General features: G+C 53.7%; 6 protein-coding genes across 6 annotated transcripts; 3 read left to right on the top strand and 3 right to left on the bottom strand.

Annotated features, from left to right (window-relative positions):
• Positions 1-467: 467 nt before the first annotated feature.
• Positions 468-3,829, top strand: ACO1O0_008418 (uncharacterized protein; the record flags this gene model as incomplete). Its single annotated transcript, XM_083197782.1, has 3 exons — positions 468-1,473; positions 1,531-1,675; positions 1,729-3,829. The coding sequence occupies 3 exons, from the start codon at positions 468-470 to the stop codon at positions 3,827-3,829; spliced, it is 3,252 nt and encodes a 1,083-aa protein (XP_083047250.1).
• An 816-nt stretch (positions 3,830-4,645) lies between these two features.
• Positions 4,646-5,499, top strand: FMP32 (CCDC90 family protein; the record flags this gene model as incomplete). The annotated part of the gene is made up of 2 exons (XM_083197781.1): positions 4,646-5,013; positions 5,070-5,499. The coding sequence occupies 2 exons, from the start codon at positions 4,646-4,648 to the stop codon at positions 5,497-5,499; spliced, it is 798 nt and encodes a 265-aa protein (XP_083047249.1).
• A 601-nt stretch (positions 5,500-6,100) lies between these two features.
• On the top strand, positions 6,101-7,298 carry GOR1 (D-isomer specific 2-hydroxyacid dehydrogenase; the record flags this gene model as incomplete). Its single annotated transcript, XM_083197780.1, has 3 exons — positions 6,101-6,150; positions 6,230-6,848; positions 6,948-7,298. The coding sequence occupies 3 exons, from the start codon at positions 6,101-6,103 to the stop codon at positions 7,296-7,298; spliced, it is 1,020 nt and encodes a 339-aa protein (XP_083047248.1).
• A 491-nt stretch (positions 7,299-7,789) lies between these two features.
• Positions 7,790-9,252, bottom strand: SAH1 (adenosylhomocysteinase; the record flags this gene model as incomplete). The annotated part of the gene is made up of 3 exons (XM_083197779.1): positions 7,790-7,802; positions 7,859-8,294; positions 8,352-9,252. 3 exons carry the CDS (start codon positions 9,250-9,252, stop codon positions 7,790-7,792), a joined length of 1,350 nt encoding a protein of 449 aa, XP_083047247.1.
• Positions 9,253-10,186: 934 nt separating this feature from the next.
• Positions 10,187-11,411, bottom strand: EIF3H (uncharacterized protein; the record flags this gene model as incomplete). Its single annotated transcript, XM_083197778.1, has 3 exons — positions 10,187-10,748; positions 10,798-11,264; positions 11,358-11,411. The coding sequence occupies 3 exons, from the start codon at positions 11,409-11,411 to the stop codon at positions 10,187-10,189; spliced, it is 1,083 nt and encodes a 360-aa protein (XP_083047246.1).
• Positions 11,412-12,216: 805 nt separating this feature from the next.
• ACO1O0_008413 (uncharacterized protein) lies at positions 12,217-12,937 on the bottom strand (the record flags this gene model as incomplete). The annotated part of the gene is made up of 2 exons (XM_083197777.1): positions 12,217-12,427; positions 12,492-12,937. The coding sequence occupies 2 exons, from the start codon at positions 12,935-12,937 to the stop codon at positions 12,217-12,219; spliced, it is 657 nt and encodes a 218-aa protein (XP_083047245.1).
• Positions 12,938-18,388: the final 5,451 nt, after the last annotated feature.

The raw sequence follows: 18,388 nt of genomic DNA, 5'->3' as shown, positions 1-18,388 counted from the left end.
CTTGCCCAAGTAGGCACTTTTTGGACCCCAAGTCCCCAACCTAAGACTCCAGCGCATGTCTCATTCGTTAACTCGTCCCAGCAACGGCGTCCGTTCGATGCGTGCCTGGCAACTAACATCGCAAATTCACAACTCGGTCGCCGATGGCACGGAATAACTCAGTCGAACATTCTGTCATTCAACGTGGTGGTGCCTGGTTGGCCGATGCTATGCACTTTTCAGCTTGCATAAGGCTGGCGCTTAGGCGTTACCCCTCTTTGTTGCCTTGATTCCCTGACACTGAAGGTTAATTTCAAGGCATTTCTACGGTTCTTGTCGCAATTCTCGATCCCCTTGCACAACATGTCTCCAGTAAGAACCGTCCACCCCCAGTGAAACTTCACTGATCCCGGCAAATAATAATCTCCAAACATCAACCCTTCACGTAAACCCCCACTTACATATGCGCGACGACCGGACGACCAACAATGCGGTCGCTGCGGCGGAAGAAGCTAAGCCACGATGCCTACAGGGTTGGATGGATCTGTCCCTTGGAGGTGGAACAGACGGCAGCAATGGAGATGCTGGACGAGGAGCATGAGTCTCTTCCACAGTCGAGCGCAGACACAAACGTCTACAGCCTCGGCAGTATCAACAATCATAACATCGTCATCGCCGGCCTCTATAAGGCGGGAAACTGCTCTGCTGCCACTGTCGTCGCTCGGATGGAGATGACTTTTCCAAACCTCAAATATGGTCTACTGGTAGGGATTGGCGGCGGCGTGCCAGTAAAGACAGATCAGGGGATGATCCGCCTAGGGCATATCGTGGTTGGTGAGCCAACGGGCGTACACTCTGGAGCAATACAATACGATCATGGAAAGGCGAAAACGGGCTACTTTGAACGCAAAGGCTCCCTTGCGCCTCCACCAACAGCCCTCCTCCACGCTGCACGAATGATGGCTGTACAGCGTCGACGGATGGATCATGATCCAATATGGGAGAATACCCAAAGAATCCCCACAAGCCGCCGGGCCCTTCGCCAATTTAAGTTCCCTGGTGCCGACAAGGATTATCTTTACCAACCGGATTATTCGCACCAACAGCCAGACGCACTATGCGAAGAGGCTGGATGTGACCCGAAGAAGCGCATCGAGCGATCGATAGATGATGAAGGAGAAGGCCCATTTATCGTTGTTCACAGAGGCACGGTCGCGTCTGGCGAGTCAGTGATAAAGGATGCTGAGTTGAGAGATGATTTAGCACGAGAGCATAAGGTGCTATGCTTCGAGATGGAGGCAGCAGGGGCCCTTTCTGATTTTCCATGTATGGTTATCCGGGGCATCTCCGACTATTGCGACTCGCACAAGAACGATGTCTGGCATGGCTTTGCTGCAGCAGTGGCGGCCGCATATGCGAGGGAGTTATTCTTCCATATGCCAATCCAAGATGATCAGCACGGTCAAGGGAACCACTTGACCTCTAGATCACACTGTAAGTATTATCACCCTTTCTGATCTCGATTGCTGAACTCTACTGACTTATAGCTAGTTGTTGTACCGTATACAAGCAACCCTGACTTTGTGGATCGCTCCGATGTCCTGAACCACCTCAAGGCCCAGCTGGGCCACGACCAGCCAGACTCGAGCAGCACAGTTCAAGCTAGGTCATCACTCTATGGGCTAGGTGGTGTTGGGTAAGTGTCACCAGTACACCAGAGTCTACACCGCGGATGCTTACACATTGCAGGAAAACCCAGATTGCGTTGGCCTATGTGTACTGGCTACATGAGACATCACCGGACATATCAGTCTTCTGGGTCCACGCGAGCAACGTCGAGCGGTTCTCCGAATCGTTTGCAGCGATTGCAAAACAATGCCAGATCCCTGGGTATAACAACCCCAAGGAGGATAATCTCCTACTAGTGAAACGATGGCTGGAGAATAAAGACCACGGTCGATGGCTGATGGTCGTTGACAATGCGGACGACCTGCCGCTCTTCTTCAGCTCCCCCGGTGGAGAAACTGGGTCCTCACGCCCGGAGGAAGGAAACCTAGGGCGCCTAATCCCTGATTGCTCCCACGGAGATATTCTCTGCACCACCAGAAACAAGCAGGTCGGCTCAAGGATTACCAAGGGAGTGCACCTGATCAAGGTTGGCAAGATGGGAGAGCAAGAATCAGACCAACTGCTTCAAACTAGGCTTGGAGACGTTGGGTCTTCTCCGAGTGAGCGATCAGAGCTTTCCTCACGTTTAGAGCATTTACCACTTGCGCTGGTCCAGGCAGCTGCTTTCATCTGCGAGAACAGCTTATCGACGGGCCAATATCTCCAGATGCTGGAAAAGTCCCTGGTAGACCTTCTCGGAGAGGATTTTGAGACGTTCGGCAGAGATCCGGAGACCCCTCGTGCCGTTGCAGAGACATGGATTATCTCATTCCAGAATATCAAAAGGGAGAATCCCCTAGCAGGCAACCTCCTCTCCCTGATGAGCCTACTCGACCGCCAAGCAATTCCGCAGAAGTTCTTGTCATACTATAGTGAAAATATATACGAGAGTGCGCCGGTGGGAGATTTACAGCTCACCAAAGCTATAGGTATCCTGAAGGCGTTTTCTCTTGTCACGGAAGAGAAAGACGGCAGCCTAGATCTCCACCGACTGGTACAATTAGTCACCCGAAAATGGCTTTCTCGGGAGAAGAGCATGCAGCGCTTTTCTGGGGCAGCGATTTTAACGGTAGCACACATGTATCCCTACGGGGAGTACGAGACGCGAGCGACATGCAGCGCGTACCTCCCGCATGCATATTCGGTACTGGAGCTGGAATGCGCCGAGTCCAAGGAAGAGATATTAGGCAAAGCATCCCTCTTCCATCACATCGCTGCACATCTCGGATTTGAAGGCTCATGGAACGATGCGCAAAGACTACAGGAGCAGGCTACAGATATTCGGAAGGACCTACTAGGCGCAGAGCATGCTAACACGCTAGATAGCATTGAGAACCTAGCGACAATATACAAGAAGCAGGCCCGATGGGAGAAGGCAGAGAAGCTTCAAGTACAGGTATTGGAGATGAGAAAGACAACAATCGGGCTAGACCGTCCTGAGACGATAACAAGCATGCATAACCTAGCGTCGATCTATCGGAAACAGGGCCGGTGGAAGGAGGCAGAGAGGCTCCAGGTACAGGTATTAGAAACGAGAAAGGCCACGCTTGGGTCTGATCATCTCGACACGGCAACGGGTATGCATAGCCTAGCGTGGATATATCGGAAGCAGGGCCGGTGGCAAGAGGCAGAGAGGCTTCAGGTGCAGGCACTGGAGCTGAGGAAGACCAAACTTCAAGCAGATCATCCTCATACGCTGGTAGCCATGAAATGTCTCGCGGAAAATTATAATGCGTTGGGCCGGCAGGAGGAGGCAGAGAGGCTTCTGGTGCAGGTATTAGCGACGAGGAAGATGAAGTACGGGGCAGACCACCCTGATACGCTGACAGTCATGGGCAATCTAGCGTCAACATTTTGGGAGCAGGGGAGGTGGGAGGAAGCAGAAGTGCTCAATTTGCAGGTATTAGAGATGAGGAAGGCAAAGCTTGGGGCAGACCATCCTAGAACCCTGACGAACATGAACAATCTGGCGATAACGTATCAGGCGCAAGGCCGGCAGGAAGAGGCGGAGAGGCTTCAGGTGGAGGTGTTGGAGATGAGAAAGATGAGGCTTGGTACGGCCCATCCTGACACGCTGCTGAGCATGGAAACTCTCGCGGTGACCTGGGGGGATATGGGCAAGACCTCGGAGGCTGCTGCTTTGATGCGTGAAAGGGTGTCTCTTCAGCAAGGTAGTAGTTAAGACAGGGCAACATTGTCACAGTCTCTCACAGGTCTCACCATGCCTCTCGTCGGGCTCTCCGCCAATAACCGTGCGTAGCAACGACAATGCAATCGAGTTGAATTTCCCCCATGTTGTCTCCCCTCCAGCGCGGGTACGGCGCCGAGCAACATTTCCGAGAGGACCCAGAAACGATATACTGGCCTCCCAGAGTATAGCCTATAGCCCTAGGCCGTGAATAACACACAGTAGCCGGATCTTGATGCCATGGGTGACCCCGTCTTAGACACCTTCTACAGCTCCAGCGCGGAGTTCATCCTCGACACCACGTACCAGCGTAACAGTCCAAAATGGCAGAGCCGCCCTACTTAAGATTGACAAGCTGCCTGTCCGGTCGGACATAGCCAAGGGCGGCCTTACGGTCATCTTCCGAGATCAACTACGGCGGTGAGCCACCTTCAAACTAAAGGTCAAATACTCGGTCATCAAACCAGCCATCAAAGCGAAGTGATAGCAGCTCACACCAACCTCCATTACCCTATCCGTAATCTCAAATTTGCGGGTGGGGACCGAGTCAAAAATTCCGAAACGGGTTTGAGGTTGGTTGAAAAGGTTGAAACTTGAAAGTTAGATCTCGGCTCAAGGGGCTTAGCCTCGGGAGATATCCGCCATGTCTCCACATCAAGCTCGCACAGCCAATCAGCAACGCCGGGACCGACGGCCCAAATCTCGGCAACCGTCATAGGCCTTTCAGCTTCGACCTCGAGATCTTCCAGCGCAGAACATTCCCTTCCAACATCACCAACCATTGCCTATTGCCAGTCCGCCGCAGTCAGCATGGCCATCCCGACCTTTGCGGCCGCCGAGTCGCTGCCCAAGTTCCTGCTCCCGCGTCTCAGCTGGAAGGCGACAGCTCCCCTGGCATCATCTACGTCTCGGACAATCTGCCGAGACCACCAACCGAAGCCATGGCAGCAGCGCGCATCCGCCGCGTCCTTCCACTCAGCACCGTCTTCGCGGCCTCGCCTCGCGGAGAGGAAGGCCAGTCCGATCCTCAGGAGGGCAGAGTTCCACACGACGGCGCCGAGGCAGCGCGACCACCACTTTGACACCCTCAAGTTTGTCCAGCGGCTGGAGAGCGAGGGCTTCACCGAGGACCAGTCAGTCGCCATGATGAAGGTCCTCAACGACGTCATCGAGGAGAGGTATGTTCCTGAGCCCTTATCTCCCGCTATCTGCCCCCTGACTTACACACCCGCAGCATCCAGAACCTAACGCGCACAATGGTCCTCCGCGAGGACGCCGCCAAGGCGACCTACACGCAAAAGGTTGACTTTGCCAAGCTCCGCTCCGAGCTCCTGTCGGCCGACAGCACCGAGTCCAACACGACGCGCAGCACGCACGAGAGGCTGTCCAACGAGATCGCCAAGCTCAACAGCCGGCTGCGCGACGAGATTGGGCGCACGCAGGCCAGCGTGCGGCTCGACCTCAACCTCGAGAAGGGCCGCATCCGCGAGGAGGCCGTCGGGCAGGAGCTCAAGATCAAGGAGACGGAGACGCGCATCGAGCAGGAGGTGGCGGCGCTGCGCGAGAAGCTCGAACAGGTCAAGTTCCAGACGCTGCAGTGGCTGATGGGCGTGTGCACGGGTTTCGCGGCGGTGCTGCTTGGTGCCTGGAGGTTGCTCATGTGAGCTGGGCGAGGGTGGTGGCTTGTAGACTGCGATTGTATAGAACTACTACATATCATGTCTGATAGCAATAAACAGAGATTTGATTTGTCCTTCCCCCTGGTGGCCCAGTCAGCCAAGTGATCCTAGGCCACCGATACCATCCGAGTCCAACGCTCTGAAGCTCCTATATCGGACGGCGCTTCGGCCCGTCTTGTCAAGAACAACTCGGGGGTCCCTGGCAGCATCTGCAGGTTCTTTTGATAACAGAGAAAACGTCATGATTTACGGTAGAAGCCGGTTCTGTCCGGGCGACGGTCGCCCATGTGCATCATTCGTTGGAGCTGAGCGGCTTATCGGCCACCATCATTCTCCGTCGCCCATCACCCCGCCCCCACAATCAGGGCAGCGGGAGGATCGCCGACATCATCGTCATTCACGTGTCCTGGGTGGTAAACCACCCTCATTACGTACTTCAACTCGTCTTTCACTGCCTGCTGAACTCAATTGAGCCCCGCCAAACATTCTTCTTTCAACCTGCCCTGAGAACGGCCAACCCAAGCCCGCTCTCACAGCCTCCCAGCTCAATCCCCACGACGAGACTCATAGCGACTACCCCGCCAAGATGAGCGACTCCGAGAAGCCCAAGGTCCTCCTCCTGACCAGCATTGACTAGTACGTATAGTGATAGTACTTTAATTTGGGATATCCAACCTCCCTCCATCCAGACTCGTCCTTCCTGCTGACTCTCCAGCGTCCACGACGACTGGTCCGCCCTTACCAAGATCGCCGACATCGTCGAACCCAAGGCCACCAACCGGGCCGCCTTCCTTGAGGAGTGCTCGTCAGGCGCCTTCAATGGCGTCACCACAATCTACCGCACCTTTCAATCCGTAGCCATCACGGGCCCCATCGATGCCGAGCTCCTCGACGCCCTGCCCCCAACCTGCCGCTTCATCTGCCACAACGGCGCCGGCTACGACCAGATCGACGTCGACGCCTGCACCGCGCGCCAGATCAGCGTCTCCAACACGCCCACCGCCGTCAACGACTCCACCGCCGACCTAGCCGTCTTCCTGCTGCTCGGCGCGCTGCGCAACCTGCCCTCCTCCATGGCCGCCCTGCGCAGGGGCGAGTGGCGCGGCGACCCGCTGCCCGCGCTGGGCCACGACCCCCGGGGCAAGACCCTGGGCATCCTAGGCATGGGCGGCATCGGGCGCAACATGGCCGAGAAGATGAGGGCGTTTGGCATGAAGATCCGCTACCATAACCGCACCAAGCTGGACCCGGAGCATGAGGAGGGGGCTGAGTATGTCGACTTTGAGACGCTGCTCAAGGAGAGTGATGTGCTGAGTCTAAACCTACCTCTCAACGTAAGTCTCAGTTCTTTTTTTTTTCTCACTCATTAAATACAAATACACTCTATATATGTGTGGTTGCATATACACGAGTCCCCCCACTAACACCGACAGTCCTCCACGCGGCACACCCTCTCCACCGACCAATTCGCCATCATGAAGCGCGGCATCGTCATCGTCAACACATCGCGCGGCGCCGTCATCGACGAGGCCGCCCTCGTGTCGGCCCTGGACTCGGGCATCGTCGCCAGCGCGGGGCTCGACGTCTTCGAGGACGAGCCGCGCATCCACCCGGGTCTGCTGGCCAACGACAGCGTGCTCCTGGTGCCGCACCTGGGCACCTGGACCGTCGAGACGCTGACCAAGATGGAGAAGTGGGCGGTGGGCAACGTCCGCAAGGCTGTGGCGGAGGGCAAGCTGAAGAGCATTGTGCCGGAGCAGAGGGAGCTGGAGAAGAAGCTGTGAGTTTTTATATGTGCGTCATGCAGTGAATTTAGCTAACCAAGGTTTAGGAACCGCAAGTAAAGCGTTGATAACACAGTGGCTAGATGCGAGTGCAAGCTAGGATAGACAAATAGAGATATTAGAAGAATCTTCACAAAAAAAACGATACAGGTCATGGAACCAGTATAGATGCTGGATGTGAGTGAGCCAACAGGCTCCTCTAAAAATTTGTATTTGTCAAAGGGGGGATCCTCAGATTCGTGTTAAAACCAAATCCGAATATCTAAGACGCTTTCTTCGTCCAAAAACAAGTCTCTGAAGAACCCTTGTCTTGTCCCGTTGTTGTGATCCCCGGAAACCCTTCGCCATGCAAAACTTTTTATGCTGTTGAAACCACAAATTTTGCCCCTATCGCCTAGTTGAGAGAACAAAGGAAAACCTCTTTAATGACGTCGTTACACGTAGCATCCAGTTGAAGGATCCTTGGGTATGGTGGGTATGATTACAGTAAATTAGTAGCGGTAGCTGAGAGCTGTTAGCCGGGGTTCGACAAAATCGGGCAAGTAGTGGTCTGAACGTACATTTCGGCCTTGAAGGGGCCCTCGACGGGCAGGCCAAGGTAGTCAGCCTGGACCGAGCTCAGGGAGCTGAGCTCAGCGTTGACGTGAGACAGGTGCAGACGGGCAACCTCCTCATCGAGGATCTTGGGGAGCACGGAGACACCGACGTCGAGCTTGCCAGCCTTGGCGAACTCAACGTGCTTCTCGGCGAAGGCCTTGTCGCCAGCCTTGTACAGCATGATCTGGGCAAGGACCTGGTTGGTGAAAGAGCAGGACATGACGAAAGAGGAGTGGCCGGTGGCACAGCCAAGGTTGACCAGGCGGCCCTCAGCGAGGAGGATGATGTGGCGGCCCGAGGGCATGAGGAAGCGGTCGACCTGGGGCTTGATGTTCTGGACCTCCTTGGCGTTGGCCTTGAGCCAGGCAACGTCGATCTCAATGTCGAAGTGGCCAATGTCTGTGGTAGGTTAGTAAGTAGTTACAGGGGTGTATATATCATGGGAGGGGCACGTACTGCAAACAATGGCGTCGTTGGGCATAGCCTCGAAGTGCTTGCCAGTCAGGATGTCACGGCAGCCGGTGGTGGTGACAAAGATCTGACCCTGGGAGGCAGCCTTCTCCATGGTGGTGACCTGGTAGCCGGCCATGGCAGCCTGGAGAGCGTTGATGGGGTCAATCTCAGTGACGAGAACACGGGCACCCATGCCGTGCAGGGCCATGGCGCAGCCCTTACCGACATCACCGAAGCCAGCGACGACGGCAGTCTTGCCAGCAATCATGACATCGGTGGCACGCTTGATGCCGTCAATGAGAGACTCGCGGCAGCCGTACAGGTTGTCGAACTTGGACTTGGTGACGGAGTCGTTGACGTTGATGGCAGGGACGAGCAGCTTGCCGTCCTTGAGCATGCGGTACAGGTGGTGGACACCAGTGGTGGTCTCCTCAGAGACACCGAAGCAGTCCTTGAGCTGCTCAGGGTACTTGGCGTGGACGAGCGAGGTCAGGTCACCACCGTCGTCGAGGATGAGGTTCAGCTTCTTGCCGTCCTTGAAGGCGCTGAGCTGCTGCTCAAGGCACCAGTTGTACTCCTCCTCAGTCTCACCCTTCCAGGCAAAGACGGGGACACCGGCAGCGGCGATGGCAGCAGCGGCATGGTCCTGGGTGCTGAAGATGTTGCAGCTAGTCCAGGTGACCTCGGCACCCAGGGCAGTCAGGGTCTCGATGAGGACCGCAGTCTGGATGGTCATGTGGAGGCAGCCGGCGATGCGGGCACCCTTGAGGGGCTGGTCGGCAGCGTACTTGGCACGGGTGGCCATGAGACCGGGCATCTCATTCTCGGCCAGCTCGATCTCCTTGCGGCCAAAGGCAGCGAGGGACAGGTCAGCGACCTTGAACTTGTGGGCGGGAGCAGCCATTGTGATAGATGTGGTGGTGGGAAAGAAGTAGGGATACTTCCAAGGGGTTCAATTGGGTATGGAGGAGAAGGGAAGAGGGAAAGAACGAAGGGACAGTGAGGCGGTGATGGAGCAGTGTAAATACCAGAGCAAATCCCGCACAGGAACGGGTTGGACTGCACGACGAGAGGAGGGGCAAATTTTCAGGCCGTCGAGGGAAGCGGGGCAAGTGACGAGGGGAACAAAGGGTAAGTGGGGCGCCAACCCCGTTGAATGGATTCTGCGTCTCAACAGCCGACCCAAACCGGTCCAGATATGCAGAGATTTACACGGGGCGGAAAGTATTATTCATCGTTCTATCAAAGCTATCTCTTTTTTGTAGCATAGGGGTGCGTTAATGGGGAATGGCGGGTTGGGGGGATAGGTTGATGAGTCCCTGGGCTTCCAGGAGATGTTCCTACCGTCGTATCTTATCGTACACGTGAACCCCGCAGCCGACCTTACTGGAGCTTATGGGCCGTCCGCCCAGCCCCTCCAGCCCCTCTGAAGCCCATTTGCCGCCCTACTAGTTTCATCGAACCGCCTCAATTACGAGACGGTCTCACTTGGCTGCGAATAGTACTCGTAACCCTGATGGCCACTACAGGATGCAGATGTACGGATAGACGATGACTAGAATGATATCCAAGAGGCCAAAGCAGCGCGGGAACTGAAATGACAGGAGCTGCGACGGCATCTCTAATATCCATGTCATATGAGATATCTCGTCTTCCTAAAGTCGCTCCAAGTCTACCACCACAAACGACAAACAAGCAGTTCATTATAAAGTCCCATTCCACAGTGCCCGGAACGCCACCAATGCAACCATCCAGCTGGTCCGCTGCCCAACGTCCCGTCCCCGCGGGGGACAGAGCAACGCCCGCTGCCGCTATTGATCCCCAACGAAAAGAACCGTCTATTGCGGCAGCAAGTTCTCCCGCACGGCGAACATCTTGGCGCTGATGTTGGCCGTGAACCCGTCCACCTGCTTGCTGTACTGCTCCACTTGCTTGGCGTTGAGCATACCCTCAAGCCGGCTGGGCTCCTGGGGCAGCTTGAACAGACGCTGCCACTCATCCTCCGGCAGCGCAGGCTGCTTGGCCAGGGCGCGCTGCGCGTTCTCCGCCTTGCGCTTGGCCTGCCACTGGGAGATCTTGGCCTGCTCGCGGCCAAGCTGGCGCTGGTAGAACTGGAAGTTGTTGAGGTCGGTGTAATGCGACTCGATGCTCTCCAGCAGCAGGTCGCAGGTCTTCTCCAGGAAGGGGTCGATGGCCAGATCCAGGGTATCGATGGAAGGGTAGAACGGCGGCTTGACCTGGTCGCGCTCGATGTCGGCCAGCGAGCTCGGGGGCTCGACGTCCTCCTCGGCGGGGGCGGCAGGGATCTGGTGGAGGAAAGAGGTGAGCAGGTGCGAGTTGTGCACGCTCACAGGGAGCTCAGCAAGGATGTCCTTGAAAGAAAGCTTTGACTTTTGGAGGCTATGAAACGTTAGACTTGGGCTGCTTTTCCAGATATTGGTAGACATACATCTCAGTTGTGAACTTGCCCTCCTTGTAAGCGGCCATGAAAGTCGAGGTCAAACGGAAAGCCCTCAGCGTCAGGTTGCCCTGGGAGCTCTTGCTGGCATCGTAGACGATTCCCACCGTGCGGTTGTTGTCCTTCTGGTAGTGGAACTGGTTCTCGATGAAGCTCAGGTTGACAAAGTTGCCCATGGTGGCGCTAGTGTACCACCCGACGTTCTGGGCATCCACGTTGACCTCCTTCAGATGACGGATCATCTCGTTCTGGTAGACCATGTTGGCCTTCTGACGGGGCGCCGCGGCGGCGATGGCGGACGCATCGTTCTGGTGGGAGTCGGTGGCCGAGGTGTCGACCGTCGGGAAAGGGAACGCGTTGGTGACCTCCATGAGGTTGTTCTGGTCCATACCGACAATGGATCCAGTCGCAGTCGTGGGGAATGCCGAGGAACAGTGCTTGGCAATCTTCATGACCACCTGCCCATCACAAACACCGTCAGTCGTTGCGCTCTCAGGTCTCTCAGGTCGTCTTCACGAGGAGGGGTCCATGGTGGGGCAACTCGAACTCACCAGAGCATCGACCTGCACCGCCTGGAACGGCGCATCCTTGAGGGCGTCACTCATATTGTCGTCTAGGCCGCGAGGGTTCGAGATATCGGGGAGATGGCTCGTTGAGGTTTCGTAAGCGTGTTTCGCGGCGGCGCGGGGAATCGGGAAATGATGCAACGGCGGGCGTCCGGCGAAGTGAGAATATCGAACTTTTCGCCTGCCGATTTGTGGGCGTTGTGGGCGAGGGCGGTGAGTAGGGGCAAAATCGCCCCTTTGGTGCAGGTGGGCAGCTGGAGCTCCCTATTCCCCCCTGCCATTCAACCAGAACAACACACAAACATAGGTATGAACTGAGCATTATGAATGGCCGATCTACTTTCGTCTTCCGGCGCTTCCTTGAAACAGTATTTGTTTTTTTCTGTTTTAATGAGTATTTCGTCCACGCTCTCTACCACCGCCAATTCCACCGAGGCCTAGGAGCCGAAGTCCCGCCGCTTGTGTGAATCTCACGAACACCTTCACGACGACTCTCAGTATGGCCTTTCGACAAAATTAGTAAAAGAAAAGAAGTGATATAAAGTTTTATAATACTTCTTTTCATCTAGCCACGAATTTTGTCTAACATCTAGAGTCTCGCTTTCGCTCCCTGAAATCAACCCTGTTTGCGCCGTTCGCCCTGCCAACTAGCATAGGAACTTGGAACATGAGAAAGTCGTCATAAAGAAACCCACTCTCCGACCGCCATCGCACCAAATGCTCGAAATCATGTTTTTCCGTTACCCGGCCCCTCCGCTCAAGAGCAGAGCACACCCGGGAACCTCTTGGTTGGCCCTCTCCATGATCTGGCTGCCGAGAAATAATGGTCAATCCTGGTCCCGATTCACTCCCATCGGGTAATCTCCCAGCTCTCGGCGTCGTCCCGTACTGTGAGCCGGTGCTGGTCAATCTTCCAGTACGCATAAAGCGCCCGCGTCGATCCTGCCGCCTTGCGGTGAGCCGGCCCACGTCCACCAGCAATGGCATCTTCCCTCGACCTCCAGAGGCACGTTGCCAGGTTTCTCAGTTCCGAATCGGGGTTACCAAACCAGTACCTTCGTTTTGTCAGACTCATGCATTCTTCTTGCGAACGGGGTTGCCTCGAGGGATACTACTCACTTTAGAAAGCCTCCGCTGGCGACAGCCTCAGCGTGTGCATCCTTGTCGAGGTCGCCGAGATGCGAGTAGTCAGTGCTCGGCTTGATCTGCGACCGGAAGGCGACGACATAGAAGGATGTCTCCTTGAACCCCTTGCCAGACTCGCTCACCAGGCGCTTCAACTCCCCCATGACCTCGTCCCAGTTGAAGGAGTCATTGTAGGGCGCAGTGGCATAGTCGTCTCTGGTAGAACGTAGGACGGTCAGCGCTTGTGCCAAAAGAGAGTTCTCTTGGTCCAGTATCTCAAGGTCGAGGAGGTGTGGGTGTTCCGTGTAGGGCGACTGAATTATGAAGTTCCCTTCCCGTGGGGTGCTGCTACCGCTGATGGGGGCAACCTCAATCTCGACATTGTCCTTTTGGGTGGCCACGTCCACGGGGAGGGCGGCCTCGGCGATTTGAACCGCCATGTCGACTGCTTTGCTTGATGAATGTTTGTTGACTCCGAAGTATAGACAATCTTTCAGTCTCCCGTATGTATGCTGGGTGAGGGTACAGATACAGTCTTAAGGAAACAAAAGTCTATGGGTATCAAGGGGGATATTCTAGAGAAGAAAGAGGGTTATAACTAATGTAAGGCTGACAGGGTGAGCAACGAGGTGGCTCAAAGAGAAGGGCAGTTTACTCGGGCCAAATCACGCAATAGCACGCAGGAAGGTGTAAGTACACCGAGGCCGGAATGCTTCTTATTAATACAGCAATACTACTCGAGTACTACACGTACGGTGGCTATTTGATCAGACAGGCAGTGCCGGGCCGACCATACAACCCGTCCACACCGCAAATTTTTCCTGTTGGGTTATGAGTCGTTGTGCCGGGAGACCAAGCCGGTGACAGTCAAGTCGCATCTGAGGCAGAGGAACAAAGTTAAGCGCCCCACAGGGGATCTCCAGAGACAGTGGAGGCACAGGATAAATAGGGCGAAAGCACGCAAGCATTGGCCAATCAGGAGTTGTAGCGTGCGATTGACGCCGGGGTGATTCGCAAGGAGCCGAAGGAGGCTTCTACCGGGCGCCGTCTGACGGGTTCGAAGGCTTCCATGGCTTCCAGGGTTGCTGTTTCGACACCTTGTCTCCTGCGGCCTGTTCTTTATACGAGGAGGCGGTGAGAGCCGATGATCCTCATTACGCAGCTGCCATCCCGAAATTTTCCATTTCCCGTTACTCCATTGCATCCTTCGCTGGCCCTGTCTTGCATTTACGTACGATGGCAGTGTCTGCTTGATGGAAATGTGCACGAGTCAATCTCGGATACACCAGCCTTAGAGCATATCGCACCACAATTGCGTGCTTGACGGCGCATTGACTAAGCCATCAAACACAACCGCATATACAAAGACTAACGCCATCATTCCTCAAGGTTAGTTGATGGATAATGTACATCGTCATCTACCGTTAGCACAACACTATTATAGCAACTCTGCCAGCATGGCTTGTCGTCCACCCTCCCTCCACCACGTGTGGGCCACTCCCTAATATTAGGCCATTATAATAGGCCACTGGCCCGGCCTACGGTCGCACATTAGGCAAGGTCCGCAAAAGCTGCAATAACAGAAAAATTTCAACTTGAGGAAAACGCTGCATAGCAACGATATATATTTCCACGGCATATTATAATCGTTACAGCGTTTAAAACGTCTTATAATACCTAGCAAAGCTTTAATATAATTAGAGGCAGCCCTTATAGTCAAAGATAGGCCCCGTAGTTAATGGTAGCCGTTACAGTTAAAGGCAGCTACTCCTAGTCAAGGGCAGCGCTTCGCAGTCAAAGGCCGTGCTCGTAGTCAAAGGCAGCGCTCGTAGTCAAAGGCAGCAACAGCCCACATAAAAATAGCCAGAGGCAGATATGATCTACTATTTAATATATAGATATATATATAATAATAACGCTTATTGTAGCCCTCGTAGTAAGAGATAGCGTATAATTGATAATATCTCTGATGTATAGAAGTATATCTCGCGGTGCGACGATGCGGGGATTTTCCATAATTGCAGCTTTTGCGGACCTTGCCTAATGTGCGACCGTATCGGCCCCCTGAGGCTCCAACTCCCAGGGACCATTTCCGGGGAATCGGGGCGGCGCCGCCTCATCTGTGGTGTGGCATCCACCACCACCAATTCTATTAATACACCAAAACTCGAGCTGCATGGCGTGTAGCACCAAAATCTGCTCCCAACCTCACGCACCAGCCCATGGAAGACAGACGCCGGTCAGATGATCATTGTCTTTCCAGGAAGGCGACAAGTTCAGGCATCCCAGAGGAGTCATTCTCGGCCCTCCAGTGCCGTTCAGGCCGAGTCTACGAATAAGTAATCTTCGAAAACCGACTTGTATCAGATTACCTTAGACCTTTGATTTTGCAACTCCATCTGAGAAGCTAGCGTCCTCCAAACTACAACCCTTGAGATGGATATGATCGTCGAGTCTGTTGAATGCATGGGTACCTAAGCAGTGCCGCTTTTAGACTAAGCTCCGAATGAGCCCCGACTGAGCCAATGGGTCAGAATGAGATGTACTCTAAAATTGGAACCCACCAAGGCTACTTGCATAACTCAAAAGGAGTTTGTATAATAAGCCGACTATTTATAACGATCGATTTGCCGCAGCCGACCGTTTATCTTATACGATTTCCGCATTACGCCTGTTCGAGGTGTTCGTTTTCCGCACCAGCGACTTCCTAGGAAGTCGCTGTAACTCTTAGGCTAATAAATAAGTCAATTTATAGAAAGTTATTGTGTTGGGGATGCCCTCCTTTCGTTGCTTTTGGCGAGGTTAGAAGGACATAACCTAAGGACCACGACAGAGGGTACCGACCCACAAGGTCTCAAGAACTGTTTCTCAGTATATATATAAGACCGGCATCAATCGCACAGATGATTGATGCCACATCATCCTTTCTTCATTACCAATTAAAGCACTTGTTGCCTATTCTTGCACATTGACCTTGTTGCTCCGTGAGCCGCGACCTTCGGGTCAATCCAGCCTCTGGCTGCGGTTATGGCCTACGACGACTTATCGTATGCACCTACCATCTGTACGAGCGATATTACACCCAACCTAACCCGCCAAAAACCCCGGAACCTTCGTGTTGTTGTTGCGGACGTTGTGGTGTTGATAGCTTCAGATCCTATCTCCTGCCTCGGAGTGCTTCTTTGAGCCCCACTAACGAAGGCCCATAATAAGGCCTTTGTTGTGGTGGGTCCCTTTGTTCGTGTTCTTATGCATAGCAGTCTTCCCCCAACTCAATAGCGCCGTCAATGAGATCAATAACCTCATCGGCGACGCCGTCGATGATATTACCGACGCTCTTGGTATTGCGGACTGGTACTCGATCCATGTTATAGACTCTTGCAAGGGTAGCTTTTAGCCATGATAAAACGTCGTCCAACGGTGGCCATGGCACGGATAACACTCTCCGTGCCACACAGATTCTAGAACAACACGATATTCCATGCTATCTCGTTGGAATTTCTGCACTCATCTTTTATGGTGCTGCTAGGGTCCGACCAGTATATAGCTCTTATTTTCCCCAAAAGATATGCTATATATTGCGTGTAAAGCACCTCTAACCTTTCGTCATAGGACTAGAAAATTTGTATTCTAACGCATCTCGTGGATGATACAAAGAAGTTGCTACAGTCCGAGCCATATTCATCCGAATACTGCTTAGTCGAACCATGGCCTCACCGGGACTCGTCTTTAGTGCACACCTACAGCCGTTTTAAGGACCGAGACACGGATTACCACTTCATCCTTATTCCTTCAAGGGATATACACATAACTTGCGAGACATCGAACATTATACGGAGCCTAAGGGGTTTGCCATACCCTCCCTTGGCTGTCTTCATCCAAAGCTGTCTAGACACGAAAAATGAGGTTCAACTTGTTGATGTTGTGAATGGTACAAGTGTCTCTAAGCAATGGGGAGAAGAGAATTTACAACTTAATAGGACCAATGACGCGGCATAGGCACGGGATCTAAATCAGAGAGGAAAGGATTTTAATAGTAGTAGGTTTGGCTACTGGGCCCCTTTTGTACCGAGTATACCTTAGAAAGGGCGAGAGATGTGGCAGGCAGCTGTGCGCACTAAAGAAGATTGGCTGGACTAGACCAAACCGGGAGACATCTTTACCACGCAATATCGTCTGGTGGATAAGCCAGAGTCATCGAAAGTGCTATCAGATATGTATTGACGTGCCTGATACGATTTCCCCGGAAGTCGTAGGAGAGCTAAGCCAGAAAGAGGATTGACGGTTTGGCCTGGGCATGGGAGTTGCTGGGACAGCTACTAAGGACCATGATGTATCGCGTCATGCATTCGAAGATTTAGAATAAGGATATAGGATCTAATTACATCATTCTAAAGCGGGCAAGCTATTAGTATATGGGTAGAAATGAGACATCTTGTTCTTGACCCGCTCCCTGGCTCCTGCTGCGCCGGCCCTCTTGTCCTTCATCACCTTTCCTCCTCCAACGAGACACTCACAGTCACCTTGCCACTATGCACGACGTGGGATTTGACTTCTACCGAATTCGTGATTGATGTTGATCTCAACTTAAGATCCCCCTCTTTTTGATGCCCAAGTAACCACATGTTTCAGCATCAAGAGCGACGCAGGGGTGAGGTGAGGCAGGGGTTGAAGAGTGACTCGCTAAAGCGGAAGGAACACCTCCTTACTCCTCCTTGCTCTTCACTTTCGTCGGTAGCGGACCGAACCGCCACAATCCCACTCTTTGGCAGTCTGAAAGCTGCTGCTATTTTGCGCAGTTACCACATCCTTGGAATCCATGCTTATTATTCCTTCCCCGGACCGAACGCTATTTTTACTGCCCCGTGTAATACGAGGACTAGTGAGTTTTGGTTCGCCGTTATCACACGATCACATATCGATGTTTTCGTCTAATCATCAGTTCCTAGGCCGGTCCCCACGACTGCCAGTGTTGGTCTCCCGGAGACATCCCAAGCTTCGAGAGAGTCAGGTTAGAACCATGGGTCAGAACCAGAGCCAGAGCAAAGGCAGAGAAGGCATCGAATGGTTAGACATAGGCTTAGCTTTCTTACCGGGAGCCCTGGACTCTTACACGAGGCATCAAAACGGAAAAGTGCTGCGGAAGGAGATAGGAGAGACCGGATCTGTGGTCCGTGCATGCGCGAATTCCATCACTAAACACGTTAGCCATAGGAAGATTGTCGAACACCAGAACCTCTTCCTCTTAGGATTGGACGTTGCGGCCTACTTCCTCGAGGTTTCGTAGGGCAACTGGGCTCAGGTGGCCTTGGAAGACATTGACGCTCGATTAGCTAACGCGGCTGAAGCGCACACGGGGCTCACCGCTCCCAAAAGATTCGCGGAGCAAGTGCACGACTTCATCATTAAGCAGACGAGCATGAAATAGCCCACCAAACATCGAAGTCACGTTTTCTTCCTCTACCACCCGGATACTGACTGGAGTCCTTCGTTCTTCCGTAGGACTCAGGAACGGCCGCTCCCGCAGCAGTTCCTGGGTATGTCAGAGAATCTGAATGCCCTGGTTATATGGATGAGATTCATCAGAGAGAATAGGGCTAAGGAGGGCAAGAAAATCCATATTCACTTGCTCATCCCTGAATATCGTCCCATGCTTATCGGAGAGTCGTTGGCTATTCCGGAGAAGCTGCTGCCTATGACCATCCATGGCCATATCCACAACTCAAAACCGTATGTCTAGCTCAACCTTCTAAAACCGAGCTAGCGCCTCCGGCTTTGTGAGGTAGGAAACCTGACAGATCTCCCTCGCGAGGACGAGCAAGAGTGGCCAGTTTTGGCAAGATAATATTCGGCGCTGGTGCAACTATTATTGCTGGTGCTGTTGGAGGTCC

This window comes from Amphichorda felina, assembly GCF_050947745.1.
Source record: "Amphichorda felina strain 45539 chromosome Unknown scaffold_8, whole genome shotgun sequence".
Taxonomy (NCBI): Eukaryota; Fungi; Ascomycota; class Sordariomycetes; order Hypocreales; family Bionectriaceae; genus Amphichorda; species Amphichorda felina.
The sequence above is the reverse complement of the archived record's forward strand: the minus strand, read 5'-3'. Positions and strand labels throughout refer to the sequence as shown.